This window comes from Anser cygnoides, chromosome 6 (genome assembly GCF_040182565.1).
Source record: "Anser cygnoides isolate HZ-2024a breed goose chromosome 6, Taihu_goose_T2T_genome, whole genome shotgun sequence".
NCBI lineage: Eukaryota > Metazoa > Chordata > Aves > Anseriformes > Anatidae > Anser > Anser cygnoides.
The window spans coordinates 27,453,614-27,473,006 of NC_089878.1; the positions used below are offsets into that span (position 1 = coordinate 27,453,614).

Below are 19,393 nucleotides of genomic sequence, written 5' to 3' on the forward strand. Positions count from 1 at the left end.
TAATCTGGGTGAGGATATCTCCACAAGTCCGTGGGCAGTCTGTTACACATAGGTAAACGTGATCTTTACACCACCTGATGGTACAATCGCTTTTTTTTCCATTTTTTTTTCCATTTTTCTTTCAAGAAGACATATTGCATTTGAACTACACTCACATGGCATAATTATCAGTGCAACTGCTCTTTTCAAAAGGGATTTCAACCTGGACACTAAAACAGGTACACTATAAAAGGCTACGTCATTTATCCACTAGTAATTTTCTACAGGTTAAGAGACATGACTTTGGGCTGGACGTATGTTTAAAGAATGTCTTATAGTCCTTCTTAGAGTTCCCCTACTTCTTTCAGGCTAATGGCAGCACAATCCAGTTACATTGGTTCATGACAAAATCCATCCAGTCTGTCAGCTAATTGCCTTTTCTTCCTTGACAATGATCACCTCACAGGCAGATACCACAGCCTACTTGATAAAACAGACAACGCCACCAACATTTTGAGAACTAGGAATCCTAGCTCCACATACACTGTAAGAGATGTATGAGTAATGAGATCCTAAAAAAAAAAATTATCAATTTTTCCTCTTATTTTGATTTTACCCGAGCTTTAATTCCACATTGAATTTAGCAGCAAGTAATTCAATAAGCAGTAGAGGGAGATCAATGCTGTATATAATCTTAAAAGTTTATGACTGCAGTGTTCAAGTGGCTTTTGCGTTAATCCCCAATAGTCAGAGGTTAGCTGCTACTGTTGTTTTTTTCTGACAATTCAAATTCAGCAATCAGGATTACTTCTTCTCAGTAGTTTGTCAGTTTCTTTAATTATTCTTCAGGATCACTGGGGTCAAAATCAGCAATTTTAAAAGCTTCTCAATGTGCAAGCTTTAGACATCTTCCACAGAGACTCCCTACGTTGGCTGCTGGCAGGCAACATCACTATTCCCTCTTTTTAAAGGCAAGAACAGTTATGCACATCCCATCTAATGATGGTAATGATGGAGAGTGAGAAATAACAGCCTCCAGGGAGGGACATTCAGAGACAATAGGTCTGGATCCTCTATTTCTACCCTACTACCAGGGATATGTGGGAATGGGAGGATGACACCCACCTAAACCATTCAAGATGATTCAGTGGAGCAAATATCTATCTTTACTGAGCTGCTGCAACTCTCTTTGACACAAATAACCTGGTTTGGATATCACTGGTAGTAATGTGCTCCAAGGAGCTCTCAGCTATCACAGGAATCCAGAAGGGTCAAATATAAACTGAAAGGTTTATCAGCTATTGAATTTAGCCAGCAACAGAAATAATGGAAAAAATAACTTAGCAAGCTAGCCTGAAATTGGTAATTGAGCGCTTTCTGCTTCTTGTCTGGTTACAGAATAATAAAGAAGACTGTAAAGCAAATCAACTTTTCAAATGCTGGTTTCAATCCAATAATAATATATATTTTTATATATATATATATATTTAATGCTTTAGTCCCAGTGTTCACTTCCAAAATTCTCTGTTTAAATCTTTTTCACAATCTAGCACGTAAGTGGATGTCTGTATCTGCTAAAGTAGGCGTACCATGAAAGAAGGTGTATACTCACCCTTACCACCCCCAGGACACAGATCTCTCAGCCTACTGTTGGTAGCTGGTTCCTGTAACCCTGTAAATCAGCCCTAGGCTGGATCCTACATTTAAAATCACAACCCCATGTTGCTGACAACACTGTCTGTTGCTAAGGAAATTATCACCATGTCATGAAGTTTCAGCATTTTGACTAACACTGCAGGTTAAAAGCAGAAAGAGAGATTGAACTGTGAAGGACAAAAACTCAGAAATATCTGTGGTCATTAGTAAATGTGACCAAAAAAAAAAAAAAAAAACTAAGGAAAGGGAATAGATTTATGTTTCCATGCAATAATATCAATGTCGCTCTTTGACATTGCTTTTCTTCAAGCCAGTATCATCTGAAAGCTGCAAGCAAAGGGCAAAACACCTGCCAGCTGCCCAAAATAGTCCAAGCTTTTCAATTAGAAAATGCATCACACAAATTAGCTAAACATATCGAAGTTCACAGCTATTGGGAAAGTAGTAGGTGTAGAACAGGAGGATTTATATATTGTGCTCAGGAAAACTGGCACCATTTGGAAAATGAGATAGATAAATGAATTTCCAAACTGGGCATTACTTTAAATATAGATGATTTAACATCTCCTGTGACGTGCGGGAACAAATGCTCCAGCGCAAGCCCCAGGTTGTTACTGTTCTAAATGGTAGAATTTGCATTGCCAAAAATGGAAAGAGCAAACTCCTAAGCTGTACCAATTTTGTTTTGATAAACTAGTAGAAAAAATATTAGAAGAAAATCCAGCTTCTTAAAAAGTGGTTAAGGGAGAGAGCTGCTTGCTTGGCAAATCACATTTCTGACGCTGAAATACATCAGCCTGTCACCCTTGACAAGAATCATTACTTAATTTTCCTAATTACAACTTTCAGCAGATTACAGTCAGACTCGTCATTGATTCTGCCCTACACAGATAAATGCTGAATAGACCTAAGAGGGAGAGTCATCCATCAGGAGTGACAAATCACCATCTCCCTCACTTTCTGTGTGTAAACCTTTTCATTTGAACTGTATACTGCCCAAGTTGGAAAGACATATTCGGAGACAGACTGTTAGTATTTATTTATTTTTTAATTTACTCAAAAGCAAAGCTCTAGATGCTACAAAGTACTAATATTCAACAAATTCAACAAGGTTTGAAATTAATTTTGAAGAAGTTAGAGACTCAGCATTTCCTGAATCTTATCCCAGGCAATATATTAAATAAATTCATCTACCATAAAGATTCAGATTTGCACGTTGGCATTGAGAGAGCAGGTTCTCTCCTAACAAAGGTAAGCGAGCTGCTAAGGGTGCCCCTCTACTATTGAAACATCACAAATAAATGAGATTAACCTATGACGGAAAGGATTAAGTCGGCATGCCACCTGTTACATTGTGCGATCTATCTAGGTCACCTACAGCAGTGGTTTTAAGCATCTGCTTTTTTTAGGATAAAAAACTTATATCTGAACTTAGCCAATCAAAAATACATTTTTTTTTTAAATTTATTTTTTAGGAGACAGCAGGGCGCAAACTTTGTTTGGATATACTGAGCCCTTCGGCCTGCACAGAGCGGACAGGAGGCAAATGCCTGTTCCCTCTCCCTCGGTCAGGGGATTTCTCCTCTTCCTCTGCCATGGCTGCTAAGCAGCACGTCAAGTGTCAGGATGAGGAATCTCACGTGTTTTTCTGCATTGTGTGCTCTGAGGGTGCAGAGGAAGTGAAAAGAGCTTTGATTTCTGACCTACAAAGATGTCTCTTGGGGTCCACAAACCCACAGTGCCGGCAGTGACGACAGACCCCCTGCACTTGGGCCAAACTCACTGCAGAACTAAATAAAGAGCAGGCATTAAGAAGCCTTGGAAGCACTCAGAAATCCAGATGCAAGGGAAACACAGTCAGTTTTAGTCAGTTTAGTCAGTTTTTTAGTCAGTAAACTCACTAAAGTTCCTCCAGAAAAATTTCCTCCACGTTTTTTTTTTTTTAAAAGAGAACCTCGGTGAAGAAAAATCAGCAGCCTATTGGAAGGGCAACCCATTCCTTGTTTTCCTGCTTCCCATATCATTCAGCATTTACAATGGCTGTGTCTAGATATATGAAAAGTGTAAGTACACCTATACCACAACCCACAGCAGTATAACAAGAAATAGGCCATACAGAAATCCAGCAACCTGTCAAAACAGATGCAGACTAATCTCTCTGCGGTGGAACATACCATTACTGTGTCTAGGCTGCCTTTGCTACATTCTCAATATCCCTTCAGGAATCAATACACCCAAAAGTGTTGATGGAAGGAGACAGACACTATTTCTTCGATGTTTTCCAAATGCGGTATAATGGGTTCTCCTTAATTCCAGGCAGCTGAATTCACAATAACCATTTGAAAAGAACGGATGGGAAGCACTTGTCAGGAATAACGATATGACTTGTTGAATTGAGGCACAAGTGTGTGGAGTTCTCAACCCCCAGAGAGCAGTAACACAGAATATACAAATCCAACGCTTTACAAGAAACACATCATAACCCCAGAACTATGCATTTTCCATTTCAAGTATCTAAAAGATGAGAGAAAAAAAGTTACATTATTAAGAGTATAAGCTAAATGACAATCACAGTTGAAGAAATGGATGCAATTATTCCTACCTTGCCATTGCTATGCCAACAACACAACCTCCAACGATAGACCAAAATCCAATCCAGCCTGCATCTACCTGACAGGAAAAAAAAAAAAAAAAAAAAAAACAACACAATAAGAAATGTGTTAAAGCTAAAAAAAAGTCAGAAGTTAAGATGTTACTTTCAAAACAAAGGGTGAACAGGGGCTGCAAACTGCTAGCAACCCCACCTGGCACCTCCCCCAAAAACAACCTGAGGTGCTAGACCATTTTTCTAGGATATTTAAGAGGAAATAAATTCACTAGGAGGAAAGTATGACCAAGTAGCCTATGCCCTAAATATGACCTCTATTTATACAATCATATGAGTAATGTCCTCTGGATTTTTATAGCACTCTATTAAAAGCTTAGAAATCCTCTTTTTTCCCCCCACTTCATCCCTTTCACCTGGTAAACATTATTCTCTATTACTAAAGGTGCAGCAGCCAACAACACTCCCATTTGTTTATCTGCCTCTTTGTTCTTGTCAAAAGGTATACATAGCTCTGAAACTACTAAACACTAGTGGAGAGTCAGCAGGAAGAATCATGACAGCTTGAAAGCTATAGATTATTTTGTTTAAAATTTCAGGAGAAAAGTGGTCCATATGTATTAACAGCAGCTTAAGCATAAAAACTTGATAAAATTGTATGTTAGTGCAGAGTAAAAACACACCACTTACAAAATAGCTGCTGATTATCAGTCAGGAGATACTTACTTGGCTTACATGAACTGGCGTTAATATCAAATCCAGAACACCAGACCAGCCAGAGAAAACACCCAGTGGTATAGCATAGGCTAAAGCAATCATCAAGAATCGGAAATTGCTGTGAAGGCAAAACATACACAATTAGCTGCAGCTTATATTAGAAATTGTGCACCACGATTAGCTGCTAGAGTAAATTGCACCCTAGAATCTATATTCTGCCCGTCAAGAAAAATAGCAGAGTTCTGAAGGATGAGTGAGCCAGGAAAAACAATGAAGTTATCCGGACATGTCACTAAAATACCAGTGGCTGAAATGTTACTGCCTTAGCACTGTGGTATTTAAAAAAGCCAGTCTCTACATTCAAAGACTTTGTAACACGCTGGGCTCATATGTTTCTCATTTCCACAAGCAATTCTGCATTTGCATGGGCAACCCATTTAACCTAAGTGCATGTTAGAAACAATAAGCACTAATTCAATTTACAAACAGCGTATTTCAAGTATAAAATCAGAGATTCATACTTTTAAAATTGTTTTTACTTTTATTTTGTGAGAGGGAAGGTTTGGGAAATAAGGCGTGCACAATTGCAAGAGTGGGAAATTTTGACAGTTTGAGCTATCAAAACACAGAGACAAGTATAATAGTCTGCTCTAAATACTCAACATGTTTGCTTTTTCCCCAATTAAATTATCCAACTCTTAGTATTCGGTGAAGATAAAGCATCAAAGCTGTGTCATTATCATCACTGTACACAGCTAAACAAGATTTGGCAGACAAACACCACCAATCCCCCCCTGCCTGCAGCCATCACCGCAACCAAAATTAAATGCGACACCTTTGCTAAGGGGATCCAACTTTTCCTATAAAATGTTTCCATTTGGGAACAGAAAATATGCTTTGGACCCTGTAACACTGCCATTTTTAAGTGAAAAGATGTTATGGCAATTCCAAGGTTATCCCAAGAGATATCTGTGTAACCACAGAACGCACCCCCTCACACGCCTTCCCAAACAATTTATATAAACTTGATATTGATCAGCAGTACCAGTTCCTTGGTATGCAGCAGCAATTTAACAGCACCTAGTTATGAAAGCCAAGAGGGAAGCTAAGAGTTTCAAAAAAAAATCTCCAAAACATTTAGAGGTTTGCAGCTTACGCTGTTTTACTCCCCTCGAAGATTCAAAGCACCCCTGCCAGCACTCTTTTGCACACTGTTCTTCTCACACATCCACATCTTGAATAACAGATTTATATCACATGAACATATCCTCCTCTTTCAGTATCATTCATGTCAGATTTATTTTATTTTTTTTTAATGCAAAGAAAAACAACTCCCAAACTTCCAGCTCTTCCACACATGGCTTATATTTCTCTGAATGCTAATGCATTTGCTGTCTTCCTGACAACTTTTTCTCTTTTAAGAATGCCGTACTCTTATGCTAGTGTATCCTGTGTCATCCTAACATCTCTCTTAAGGCAGGTTTTCTGATGTTACTTAATACTACCCATGTAAGAGCTATTCCAGTACCTGTAAGAAGAAAATAAAAGGGAACATATTCATTTTGCACGGACATTATATAGCCACATTATAGACTGCAAAGAAGGAACAAGTCTGAAAGCACTGCTCCAAAATAACACTCGCTCATTATTCAGAATCTTTGGGTATCTGTCTGAACCTCACCTTCATTAAAGAGCTGCTTCTGCAGGGTAAGCACTTTGTAACTTACTTGACCCAGATCTCCTGTGGTGTGTTTATTTTCTGTAACTCCAGCAACGAGACAGACGGGCATGTGGGGTAGCTGCTCCACCACGTGCAGCTCCTGGCCCCAGTACCAGACCCAGCTCTGCATCACGACATCCTCCAGTGACGGAGGCTCCCATGCTGCCATCCTGCCTACTCTTCACATTAAAGCAGCCAACCTGGACAAAGAGTGCATGCAGTGGCAAAGCGGCACCAATCACCAGATGTCACTTTGTCCCCTTGTCCAGCAAGAGCTAGCACTGGCTGCATTAAGTGTTAAAGCCATTTGAAACATCTCAAGCATCAGCTCCACTTTTCACGGCTTCAGCAACTTATATTTGTTTTTGCAATTTTGCAACTGCTCCACTGAAAATAGAGAAATGAGCTGTCTGTCACACCATCAACTGGTGAACCCACACTGTTTTCCATCATATCAGCCTTTATGACAGGATATCAGCATCAGGCTCCATTCTCCTGGAATACAAATTGGCTTTTTCTTCTGCCTTTTTTTTTTTCTTCCCTTTTTCTTTCTTTTTTTTTTCCGTCCCCAGAATCCTGCTTAATGTACCAGAATTCATCAGACAGGCTGGTTCAGAGGGGAGCCCTGTCAAAGTCAGTCAACATTTTCAAAATAACTTTGACAGTGCCTATTAATACCAGGCACACTCCAAGCTGCTCTCAGCCCGGATGGTGATGTCATGTGAAAGTTTCATGAAAGTAGTAACGATATACAAAAACCTTACTACCAAATTTGAAAAACAGCTTACACAGCCCCTTGAAGATATAAAAGGCATGTAACTGGTTACTAGCATCTAAATTACTTAAAAGCTAAAATCACTGTATGTTCTCTTAACACAAACGTTAAGACAAAACGTTTACTTGTATTAGAATTTTTACCAGGGAAATTTTTGGCATATTTTGAAATACGAAGGAAAAAAAATCACATTCACTTCACCAAAGAAACTGAGAAAGGGCATATTACTTTTTTTTTTTTTAATGGAAATTCAAAGTACACTCGTCACACTGTGTAATAGACTGTTAAAAGAATTGGGCTTAGCTCTCAAGCCATGACTAATCTGTCAACTCCCACTGCAGGCTGAGAGAGTTGGTATTGGGAGATAACCAGAGATCAGCTAATTGTTATAATCTGTCAGAAGCAGGAAACCTCCCAGTCTGGAGAAGGAACCATGCTCCTAAGCAACTCCCCCAAAAATGGCCTTACAGAGGGTGCTTGACCCTAAGACCACCTATAAAATACAACTCTGCAAGGAGCAGCTCATGAAGGCAACTGCTCAACGACCTAAAGGCACAAAGGAGTGTGGGAGTTGCAAGGATGTGACAGATCCCTTTGGCACCCAAGGAAAAAGTCCGTGACTTCAATGGTAGAGTTATGCTGCACAGCTTTAGTCTGAAGTAAAAAAAAAACCAAACACCTGAAGCCTAGAGCAGAGAAGAGGGAAGTGATGAAAGCCTCAGTTCTCAAGAATGTTTTTTGGGGCATGGTTGGATGAAGTCAGCTGACCAGCTCACACACATCCTAAATTTCTTACACACACAGTTCTCACACCAGAGGGCAAATATGCAATAAAGGAGGAATTCTGATTTCCTGGTAGTCATCAGCTGATTACCTTTAAGCCTACATGACTAAGTCAAAAGAAAGACCTTCTTTGCCAAGAATTATGAAGTCTAGATTAGGCAGGGAACAGAGCTCAGAAGCCTAATGAACCAGCTGATGGATTTCTCTTGAAGCACAGCAGATACCATTTTCTTTTATAAAAAAAACCCTTGCCTGATGGATTGTTGCTGAAAGGTTCCCCAAGATAAGTGGTTTTAATGATGAACTGTTGATTGCTTCATGTACAGAGGAATGAAGAAGTGCCTTTGATAAGGGGTAGCATGGAAGAATGCATAAGGACCGGAGGGGAGGGAAGGATCTACCTGACAGCAATTAAGAAAAAACCCTCTTGGTTCTTGGAAACGCTGTAAACTATACTCATTATTTAAGTGTCCAGGTTGTTTTCCTAAGTTTTGTTGATTGTGAATGGTAAGCCAGTTTTGCTGTTTATCTCCTGACTGTACCAGTATCACAGGCCCAGTATTTATAATATGTTGAACAAGCAATATAATAGTTATAAAGCTCCCAAATGGAGCACTGTCAACTGAAATTTTACACTTCACCTGCGGAGTCAGTTGCTGTTTGGATTTCTGTTTGACAGCAACATTTTTACAACACAGCCCTCAGGCAGGGTCTCAGCACATACCAGCTTGGGTGTTTAACAACATCATTGTGTGTGCTAAGTGTCCTTCTGGGAATTGCTATTTTTTAATATCCTGAGTAGGTCACTTTGCAGACTAACCAGCCAACTGTATTCACACCTTCTCCCAGCTGCCAGCCTACTCCAGGATGAACACACAGAAGTGAGCGTTTTGTCAATTTACTCCCCCAAACTGAAACAAAACTCTCCAAAACCACCAGGGAACAAAAATGGGGGATAAGTTGTTTTTGCTGGCCCTAAACATACTTTTAGGAAGTACAGAACACAATAGATCTGTAGCAACTAAATGCCTGAAGATCTAAAATTACCAAGTTTTAAGCAGACTATTTTGAACAGATTCAGCTCCTATAACTATATTACTACAAGAAACAATTGCAGTAAGAGTTTGAAGCTCCCTAGTGAAATCAACCATACTCTGCACCACGGTTCTCTTCTGCCCCAGGAAGCTCTTCTATGCATTATCAAGTACCAGGCACAGGCCTTCACAATTACTCAGTGTTATTATTACAGTTGCTCTGATACCAGATTCCCATTACACAAGACATTCTGCAAACACTAAGTGAGGGACTGGGTCTCACCAAAAGAGCTAACAACCTAAGCAGACAACAAAGGAGAAGCTGTAAAGCTGAAGATGTTGCTTTCTTTATAACCTTTTTTCTTTTAAAATAAATATAAAGGAAACTAACACATCTTTGAACCTGTCTAGAAGCATCTGGAGACTTTTCCTATCCCCACTTTATATTTTAACATATGATTAATGAGATTTAATAGATCATACAATGGTTTCAGATACTTCATTCATTGCTCCCGTGGCTGAATGAAAGCAGCTGTATACTCCTTCGAATGGTAAGCAACCCCTAAATTCCTTCCAGTGTAAGCAGCACGGAAGAAAGCAGCTTTATAGTTAGTTATGCCCAGTGTTGTTAACTTATCTCACACCCAGCAGAATGCACTGTTAACAATTTTGTATAGTCTGATGTAACAGAAGTGTAGCATAAGAAAAGCTGTGCTAAAAGGACGACTACAGCAGCGTTGGTGCAGAATGATTCTGGCAAGAATGCTTGACATATTCCCATTTAAAATTTAATGTTGGCTTTTTAGCAGTTAGCATCCTTTTATGTCTCAGCATTAATATTTAATTTGATTTTGTTTAAAAGCACTACGAACTAACTTGTTTGTTCAATGAGAAGATTAAAGCACACTTGTGTTTATTTATTCAGGTGCTGATATTTTAAGTGGAAACCAAATGAGGACCTACCTTAAAAGTCTGCAAAAGCTTCTCCTGTAGCTAAGCCGTTGACTAGCTGCAGCCACGCTGGGAGGGAATGGAGGGCGTGAGGGGAAGTAGGCCAATGCTGCGGAAAATATCAAGGAAACCATTCCAAATTCTAAACAAGAGGGCAAAGAAAAACAAATCAGAGAACAGATGTTAGCACTGAAAGACTTATTTCAGCACAGCATTGTTATCAGCCAGCCTCTGATACATAAATCCTACCACAAATGCTTTACTGCTCCTGACAGCAGACCTGCATAACTTGAAGGAGGACTTTTTTTTCCCCCCTCCCCAAGCAAGATTTCAAATTGAGATGGAGAATCAATGAGACAGAGAAATACTGGCAGTCAATTCCAATGAAAAGAGCTGCAGAGCAACAGGCTCACACATGGGGAACTAAGTGAAGCAAAAGGCAAGCTTTTGTTTTTTTCTCTTTAAAGAGAACTGTGAAGATCTGGTCAAATTTCTTTGCAATGGAAGTAATACAAGGCAGGTAACAGCATGCTAGAGACTTTAAACAGATGGGACTGGGGAAGCCCCAGGACATGAAACGACAATTACTTGGTATACATGATGATGAAGGCAAACGAAAGGTCAACCAAGGCAGCATCTTGGACACAAACAGTACTACGTGGCAATGGAATATAAAAGGAAAAGCATAGGAGCGGCCATTGCTTAGGAATAGAGAGAACGGAGGTAATATGGGGAAAAAATGAAAGAATACAGCTGTTTGTAGATGCTCCTCTTGTTTAGCAGCAGGTGTTCCAGATCTTCAAAACATTTAATAGAAGTTTGGACATGATCCTGCAAAGGGATGAGCACTTCACAGAAAGTTGTCAGCAAGCCCCATGATCACACATTCTGAGGAAAAACAACTCTATCCACATTCAGTCTAATTAATTTGTTTTGCAGGCCTTTTACAACATATATCATATTATCCACAGACCTCAATCCAAAATATTGCTGCTGTCCCCTTTGAAAACAAGATTCTTTGCTGCCGGAGAGAAAAACGTATAGCTGAAGTGTGTTATCTTAAAAGAACCTGTGATCATATTACAAAGAAATGTTCACCAACACCACAAATAAATTCCAACAAAGCTGGATACTCAGTTGCATTCATTTTCTTCTTTCTTTTTTAATAAATCAGTATGAACATGGCACTTTGTCAGCTCTTCTGCTAAACTAAAAGAAGTTCAGGAAACTGAAAAGTAAATAATACTCAAGAGCATTAATGGATCAGCTGTAGATTGGGATGGGAAATGAACATTTACGGAAAAAAAAATCTACCCTAAATTTATTTTGAAAGCATACCAGGAATGTGACAATGCCAGTCTCCATGATCAAATCAATAAGGATTCTTTTTGAACTGTGTGGTGTCTCTTTTCTCCTACTGTGGTCTAATTACACGCTTTGTGTGTTGAGATCCTTGTAGTCCCTCTACAACTCCTCTAGTTTCCAGAAGATAAATGAATTTCTATCTTCCTGTACATTGTTTTTGAGAACATAAGCAATGAATAAAGAACTGGCCACAACTGGTTATCTCAGATCTAAGAAAAGGATGAGAGGCTCTGTCATTATAGGATGATACTGGACAAGGAATCGAGGCTTGCCAAAGACTCTTTATCCCCTTGTCCTGCATCTACATACAGATTTATAGGTACATGCATATGTACATGCACATCCACACTTGATAACATATTGAAAGGAAGATTTCAGATTGTGAATGGGTAGAGCCAATAAGAATGTGATCACATAAAAACAGAGGTTTTCTAAGGTGCTTATTATTTATTATACTGCAATGGCATAAGGTGAAAGGCTACATCTTCCTACAAAGAATATAAACCAGGTTGATAATTTTTTTCTAAGTCATGGTAATATTTTACAACAGGTGCTCATCTGGGGCCTCTTCTAAGGGTTACCATCTCAAGATTCCTGCCAGTCAAATTACTGCAGTAGGAGCAGTATAGTAACACTTTTTTTTTTTAATTATTAAAATCAGCATGCAGTCCTTGTAGTACCATCTTGCACCTCTTTAATGTTTCCCAGCGTTATACTTCCTAGGCTAATGAATTTGCCTTGCAAGCACTGCCCACATGCACAAAAGAAAAGAGCAGAATTCACTTTGGAGCCTATCCAAAGCCAAAGCAGCTCCCTCTACTTAAAAATAGAAGTTTTTATTGCCATCTTAGCTTTGTGTATCACACTTGCATCTCTACTAAAATTCCAGGTACTGCGAAATGCATTTGATTCCTTACATCTTGAATTGCTTCTTCATTAGGAAGCCTACCATCAACACAATCATTGTTTATTGTACCAGACTAGGTAAAGAAAAATACATTTCCAGGACTAATTTTAGATTGCAAGCAGGGAGTAAAAATGCAAAAGATAATATTGACCTATATCTTACGTTTTGAGACCAAGGGAGCTGCTGCCATGGAAGAGGAGCTCTTCCACAGAAAGCTATTAGATTCTTGACAGTGCAAAAGATGAAGCAAAGCACTTGGAACTGGGCAAGTCAGCATAAATTAGTGTGCAGAAATAGAGCGCTGTATATGTTTTGCTGAGGAATGAATCTGAAATGTCTCACAAAAGCAATGAGGATATCATGCCACAGTGACCTGTGAATGTCGATGTGGAGAGATGCCTGCGCCATAGCCCTGGAAGCAGGCACTCCTGCTGGCTGTGTAAGCCCTAAACAGAAAAAGAGAGGTTTACCGAGATACAAGTCTCCTTGATACAAGTCTTTTTCCTTCTGAACGGCAGACTACTTATAGAACAAAATCCTACCCAAAACCAAAGAAACCCTCATCTTCTCCTGAAAGGTAAAGGGGAAAGGAAGGCACTTTACATATATGTGCACATACATATACACACACACCATGTGAAGTGCCCTCCTTACCCCTTTATTTTCATATGTTTATATACACACGTATATATACTTTACACACAGCTATATATGCGTACACGCAAAATTTTGTAAGAAATGGTGATTTTTCATTGATATTTACGAAAGCACATAGCTAAAAGCTCTGGCTGAAGTCCAGAGTGATTCGAGCTTCCTTATGCAATACAGGTAATACAACTCAAACCTGATTTCCTACATCCGTACTGTTTCAGCTGTGAACCGGAATGTGTAGAGACACAGATGACATGGAAAGAAGTTGTGATATTTTAGCTGAGCTCTTAGTCCACGTTTGAGATACAGGAACAGCAATTTAATGAAACATAAGAAACTGGAGTTAACAGAGCAATTTCAGAATGGGTTTATAAGCAAGTGCTTCGTAATCATGTTTGAGGTTAAGTCCTTGGAAAATTAGCACACTCTTGTCACGCTACTGATCCCAAGTTAACAATTCACATTATTAGGGTTTTAAAAATCAACTAACTTCTGGATGCTGCTTATCTAATAGTACCTCATGCAACAACAACAAGCTCCATCACAAACAAAACACTCAAGAATGCACAGTGCCTATCCTATGAAACTGGCTTTCCTATAGCACCTTAGATGAGAAGTCATACTAAGCTCTGCTGTACTTCCTAAAGAGGTAGGACACTTGAGTCCAGCTCCTTGTTCTGTCCCATTCTCTAACACTTTTACTGTCTTTGAAGACTGTTTGACTTTCATTTTCTGCCTAGCTGATTTTAAGGGGACAAATAGTACCCTACCACACCTATGAGGTATTTTGTGGTCCACGGGTGAGCAGAGCTGTACAACTACCATGAGGTACCCACCACAAGTTGTTACCCACCACAGGACAGCCTTTCCTCTACCTCTGGAGCCTACCTGGCACAGCAGAGCACAGAAGAGGCAGACAGCAGGGTCAGCTGCCTCTTGAGCTCCTGGGAAAAAGAGGGCTGAGGTGTAATGGGACAAATCCCATAAGGGATGTGAAGCAACCTCCTCTTGGGACAGCTCCTGCCAATTTCAAACCAGTTGAATGTTTTGCCACTGTCACAGTGATTCTCCACAAGCCACTGAAATTCAGGAACCATCTCTTTTTCAGTGACTGAACAGCAAAAGGATCCCTTTTTAAACAGCGGAAGACCCCTTGAGACACATAGCTAACACTGCAAGTGCAGCTGCACAATGAACCCCAGCTATGTATTTAAAAGTACTTTGAACAAAGAACTATAGCTGCCCCACAAAACACACATCCTAAGAAACTGAAGAGCTGCTGTAGGATGATCTTATGCTGGGACCAACAATCCCAAGCAGGTTTACAGGATGGGCTGTTTCTAAGTCCTTGCTGACTCAGAAAGGCAGAAAGAGCTGCGCTGAAACACTGTGCAGCAAGACAGATCTCTGAACCTTGCTGGCAAGTGAGATCTATTCCCAGCTTCTCAAGAAAATACTCAGGAAAGCTTCCTGGAACAGAAGAGAAAATGAATCTAATGGGCTGCTGAAAGCAACATTTCTAGTGCTAACAGACTCAAAGAAGTGGTTTTAGGCACAAAACTGTATTTCCTTAAGGCAAACGAATTCTGCTTGCTCCACGGAAAATCCATAAAGAGTGGGCTAAAGCACTTTTCTAATCATTGGATTTTTGTTCCTCTTTTATCCACTGCTCCGCAGGACACAAACTCACTCGCCTTCATTTTTCCTTCCTTCCTTCCCACTGGTCACTTTATCTTCCATGAAATTTCTCAACTCTAACATCAGATTTATCTCTGATAAAAGCCTAACCAAACCCAGATTTCTTTGTTTCAATAAATTTGAGTCCAGCAAAAAGTATTTGAAAGGCAAGAGTCAACTACCTGCTGAAATGGGATCCTAACTCTACTATGCTTTCTTTGAAATTTATGGTAGATTGGACCTCACCCAATACAAGTATTAATTTCACAAAGTTTCCGTAAGAATAGCAGCCAGAAATAAATGATCACAAACAGTTAACTCAATCCCACAAACTTGACTATGAACTACACTATATATCTACTTTAAGACTTATGGAATGCATAGGGCTAAGCCTTAGCTGCATTTCAGAGGCTGGAATTATAAGGAAAAAAATGCCGTAACATGGTAAAGTTTAGGTTCTCTCAATGCTATACCAATCTATATCAACTAAAAATCAGATCACAGACCCTTAAAGCACTTGGGGAACTCTTTTCCTTAAAGCTTGCTGCTGAGTGTTGCTAATTTTTGTAAGTGACACAAAGAGCTGTGAAGCCACCGCATGAAAAAGAGAAAGGAAAGGAAATCTATGTTGTATCGGGTGAATTTTATATCAGTGTTTTTTGCACCAAAACTGTTGTCACTTCATTGAAATTCCTCACCACATAAGAACTAGAGGGTTTCAGTTAAAGCCAAAATTTTAGTTAAGAAACAGATTGAGTTTTAATTCCAGTATTAGATTCTGAGATATTAATAATCTAATCACATTTGAAAGGCACACGCAAGTCATAAATTACAGTTGAATTAATGCAGAAAATTATTTTATGCTGGAGTATATGATTTCCATCCTATCAGAAACAGAAGAAAAAAACAACCTGTCATGGAGACTTCTCTTTTTAATGAAAATTCAAGAAGTGATCAACAGTTTGGAAGCTCTGGGCAAGCATAAGCTCTCCTAGAAAACATTATTCCTAAGATCAGCTGATACAAACAATTGAACTACTTCACTTGGAATCAATCTGTACAAAAGATTATTTTATAATTTTTGCTACACAAAAGGGAAAAAAATGAACCCTTCTGACTGTAGAACATTTTACCACTTCATTATTTACCACCAATATAGTTCCATTTCCTTTGCAGACCAGCCACTAGAGGGTAGTGCTTCACAAGTACCAGGCATATGAAAGTATGTATATGTTTTATAATTAACTTTTCTTTTTTTAAACACACCTGCATACAATACAGCCTCAATGCGGTCCTTGATGTGCTCAGTGTTGCTTTGTGATGCCAACAGTAGGTGAGATGTTCCATTAGGAGATGGCACTACAAGAGGTCCCACTAAAAACGCACCAGCAGCACCCAGGTAACTGAGCAGAGATGCAATAGCTGTTGCTGTGGCACGTTCATCCGGAGAAAACCATGTCGTGGAAAGAAATGGTGCTGCGTTCATCACAGTTGGCCCCGCCAAGCCATTTAACAGCTGCCCTCCATGAATCAGCCTGGAACAGAGAATAGAGATGACAGCCATTTGGATGATAATCGCCTGTTTAAAAAAATAAAAAAAATTGCACATAAGATACTGAGTGCCTGAAATGGAGTGACTGCACAAAGAAATGAAAGTCCTGTGCAAAAAAAAGGAATATTCAATACACTAAAAGAAGCCCAATTAGACTGATTTAAAGAATCCAGGTCTACTCTGTTCTCATTACCTCAGATAAATGGAGAAGCAAATGTTCTCTTCAAAGCAGGAAAGGAAGAGGGAATAAAAGGGACTTTCTTTGCAGAAAAAAAAGGTATCATGATAGGATCTAAAAGTATAAAAGGAATAGTAGCAGAAAAGCTTTAAACTACAAGCATCTTAAACCTGACCCCTTGCCTTCATAAATCCCACAGAAGATTTAAATTAGTTACGTCAGATCCCAAGCTGAAACACTTCAGCAAAAACACTCTGCATATTTTTTCACTGCATTATTTATTTTTATTTACACACTCAGAGGAGCTCTATGTGCCTACAGATGAGGAGGCTGGGCTGTTGAGGTTTCCAAGAGAATCATCTTCTGCAGCAATCTGGCCATTCTCAACATACTGTTGAAACAGCCAAGGAAACCCAGATTTTTCTTGTTTTTCACACTCATTGGATTTAACAGATAAGACTGGTGACACAACAGAGATACTACTTCCAAGCACTGAAGTCTCTACAACTTTTGGCTTCATATTAGTACAATAAGCACATACAGAAAGGACTTTTTGAAGGTTCTCCTAAATGTGTAGTTCAGCCAGAAACCTTCCACTTTGACTTTTCCAAAAGTGATCAGCCATGAAAGGCAAAATCATTTGGGAATTTATATAAAAACAGCTAGCAAGTCAAACAAAACACTGCAACCCTACAAAGTAGATCTATCCATTGTGCAATAAAATGGTGGCAGATGATATTTCTAAATGGGTGATGTTTTTCTAAGCATAGCAGGAACTCAGTGTTATTGCTCAAGACTTGAGTTGTCAGACATAAAAAGCTATGGCCTGAAAATGGGGAAACACAAGTTAGCAATGTTTAGGCACTATTTCAAGCCACAAATGACTAAATAATATATAGCATGACAAGAGTTTTTTTTAAGCACACCATGGAATAAAATACGCAAAAGAAATGCTGACAGACTCTTTATCAAATTAACAAGCTAGCTTGTAATAAAAATTGATAAATGTTACTGATTCTCTGTTGATTAGAAATTAAGTCTCTAAGAAAAAATTATGAAAAATATACAGCAAAGAAAAAAATGCTATCACGTACCATTTGAAGGAAATGCTTTCCCAGCTAGGACAAAAAGCAATATCCAGTCTTGTAAGCAATTACATATGCAACTATAATTTTTTATAAAGTTCACCTAGCAAGAATACATTTCATTACGATTTGTTCATGACGTGCTTCAGCTAGACATCACCAAGACATGGCCAGGTCTTTTTACTGCTTTTTAAACTGTGGCCCCCAGTATAATCAAATGAAACAGTTTAAAATTAATAAAAAGCACTATCTAAACAATACTCTGGTATAGTTTTCTGGAGGACACATTACACGAATGTGGTTACTCTCCAAACCAGCGTACTTCGGACAGACCAAGTAGTACCTTGTGTACTTTGGTATATTCATTCTACTTTCCCCATTGTGATAAATTATTCCCATACTTAAAAGGGAAAACCCTGTTCCAGGATATTTGCAGTTATTCTGCATCCTTAGAAACAGCTGCATTTCAGTAGCAAGTGAGATAACTACCACAATTTTACTTGAGCATTTGGTCTTGCTTCAAAGGGAGTTTAATACTTAAATTATGGTTTTGTTATGGTATGCTAGGAAAAATGTGTTAATCCAAAATAACCTCTGTAGCTATAGGTGCTATACTAACACCTCTGTTCACTCTGTTAATACCATTTTAATTCAGATATGCCCACTTCACTGAAATCTAAGGGCAAATAAAACTCGCTAAAAAAAATAAATACAAATGAAACTCACAGCAATAAATAAAAATAAATAAATACAAATAAAAAATAAATACAAATAAAACTCACAGAAAAAAATTACAATGGTTCTGTATCTGTATCTTCTGGTAGAAAAATAAAAGTTTTGTTAAAAAGTCATACATTAAAAAATATATTAAAAATATATATCACGTATTTAAAAAAGTATAAAAAGCCATATATTGTGAGAATTATAAATACTCCTTAAATGTACTTACACTTCAGATTATTTATATCCAACTCCATAACCTGAATAAAACTCTGTAACATAAAGGCCTGTATACTAGAGGGAAACATCTGTTAGTTTTACTCTGCAGATCCAGAAGGAGAAAGTAGTATTGTAGTTCAGAACTTAAACTGTACATTATTTTTCTGCCTTTGCTTAGTGTTTTCATGTAAAGAGTTTATTCTTGCCTCTCTGTAGGCCTCTTCTGTTGATGTTCTCATCTGCTCTCCCCTGCCCTAGCCTGTGTGGTATGCTGCCTGCTTTGATTTGCCCTTCCATCTGCATTTCTGGCATTTACCAAGCTTGACATTATCACGCAGGGCAGAGCATCTCTTATCTTCATATTGCCTAATTTTTCAAATCTAACATGTTGGGTCTGATAAAAACTATTTTCAGACTGAATCGCCACTGGTGTACGGGCTGCTTCAAACACCTCTACATGTAACAGTCTAAAGCTTATTTTATCTCTTTTTCAATACTGGCTTAAATTAAGCTTTATTTTTTTCCTCAGGAAAAAAATTATTTGTATTGTTCCTCTACATATCCTTAACTCATTTCCCTAGAGAGACAGGGAAAAGATTCAAAACGTGGTTTGGTGCTTTTACTAGTCTGCTACTCTAGTAGATGTACGTAGCAGCCACTACAGCTGCCAGAGAGAAATATGAACGCAACAGCACTGGTGGCTTTTTGCTGTTTGTTACAACGTCTTATTAACACTGCACTAGATTTCAGCCTAACAGCCCACAGGAGTCTGCTCTTGTACACCATCAGCACTAAAAATTACTGCAACATCAAGAGACA

General features: G+C 38.7%; 1 protein-coding gene across 2 annotated transcripts in view; it reads right to left on the reverse strand.

Annotated features, from left to right (window-relative positions):
• SLC49A4 (solute carrier family 49 member 4) overlaps positions 1-19,393 on the reverse strand; it is a 67,509-nt gene that overhangs the window by 21,773 nt on the left and 26,343 nt on the right. For both annotated transcript variants that reach the window (XM_048072231.2, XM_048072232.2), the window contains exons 3-6: positions 16,087-16,355; positions 10,233-10,362; positions 4,967-5,075; positions 4,238-4,305 (exon numbers count right to left, since the gene is read on the reverse strand). In XM_048072231.2, coding sequence (XP_047928188.2) covers positions 4,238-4,305; positions 4,967-5,075; positions 10,233-10,362; positions 16,087-16,355 — 576 coding nt within the window. The remainder of the gene's footprint in view (positions 1-4,237; positions 4,306-4,966; positions 5,076-10,232; positions 10,363-16,086; positions 16,356-19,393) is intronic.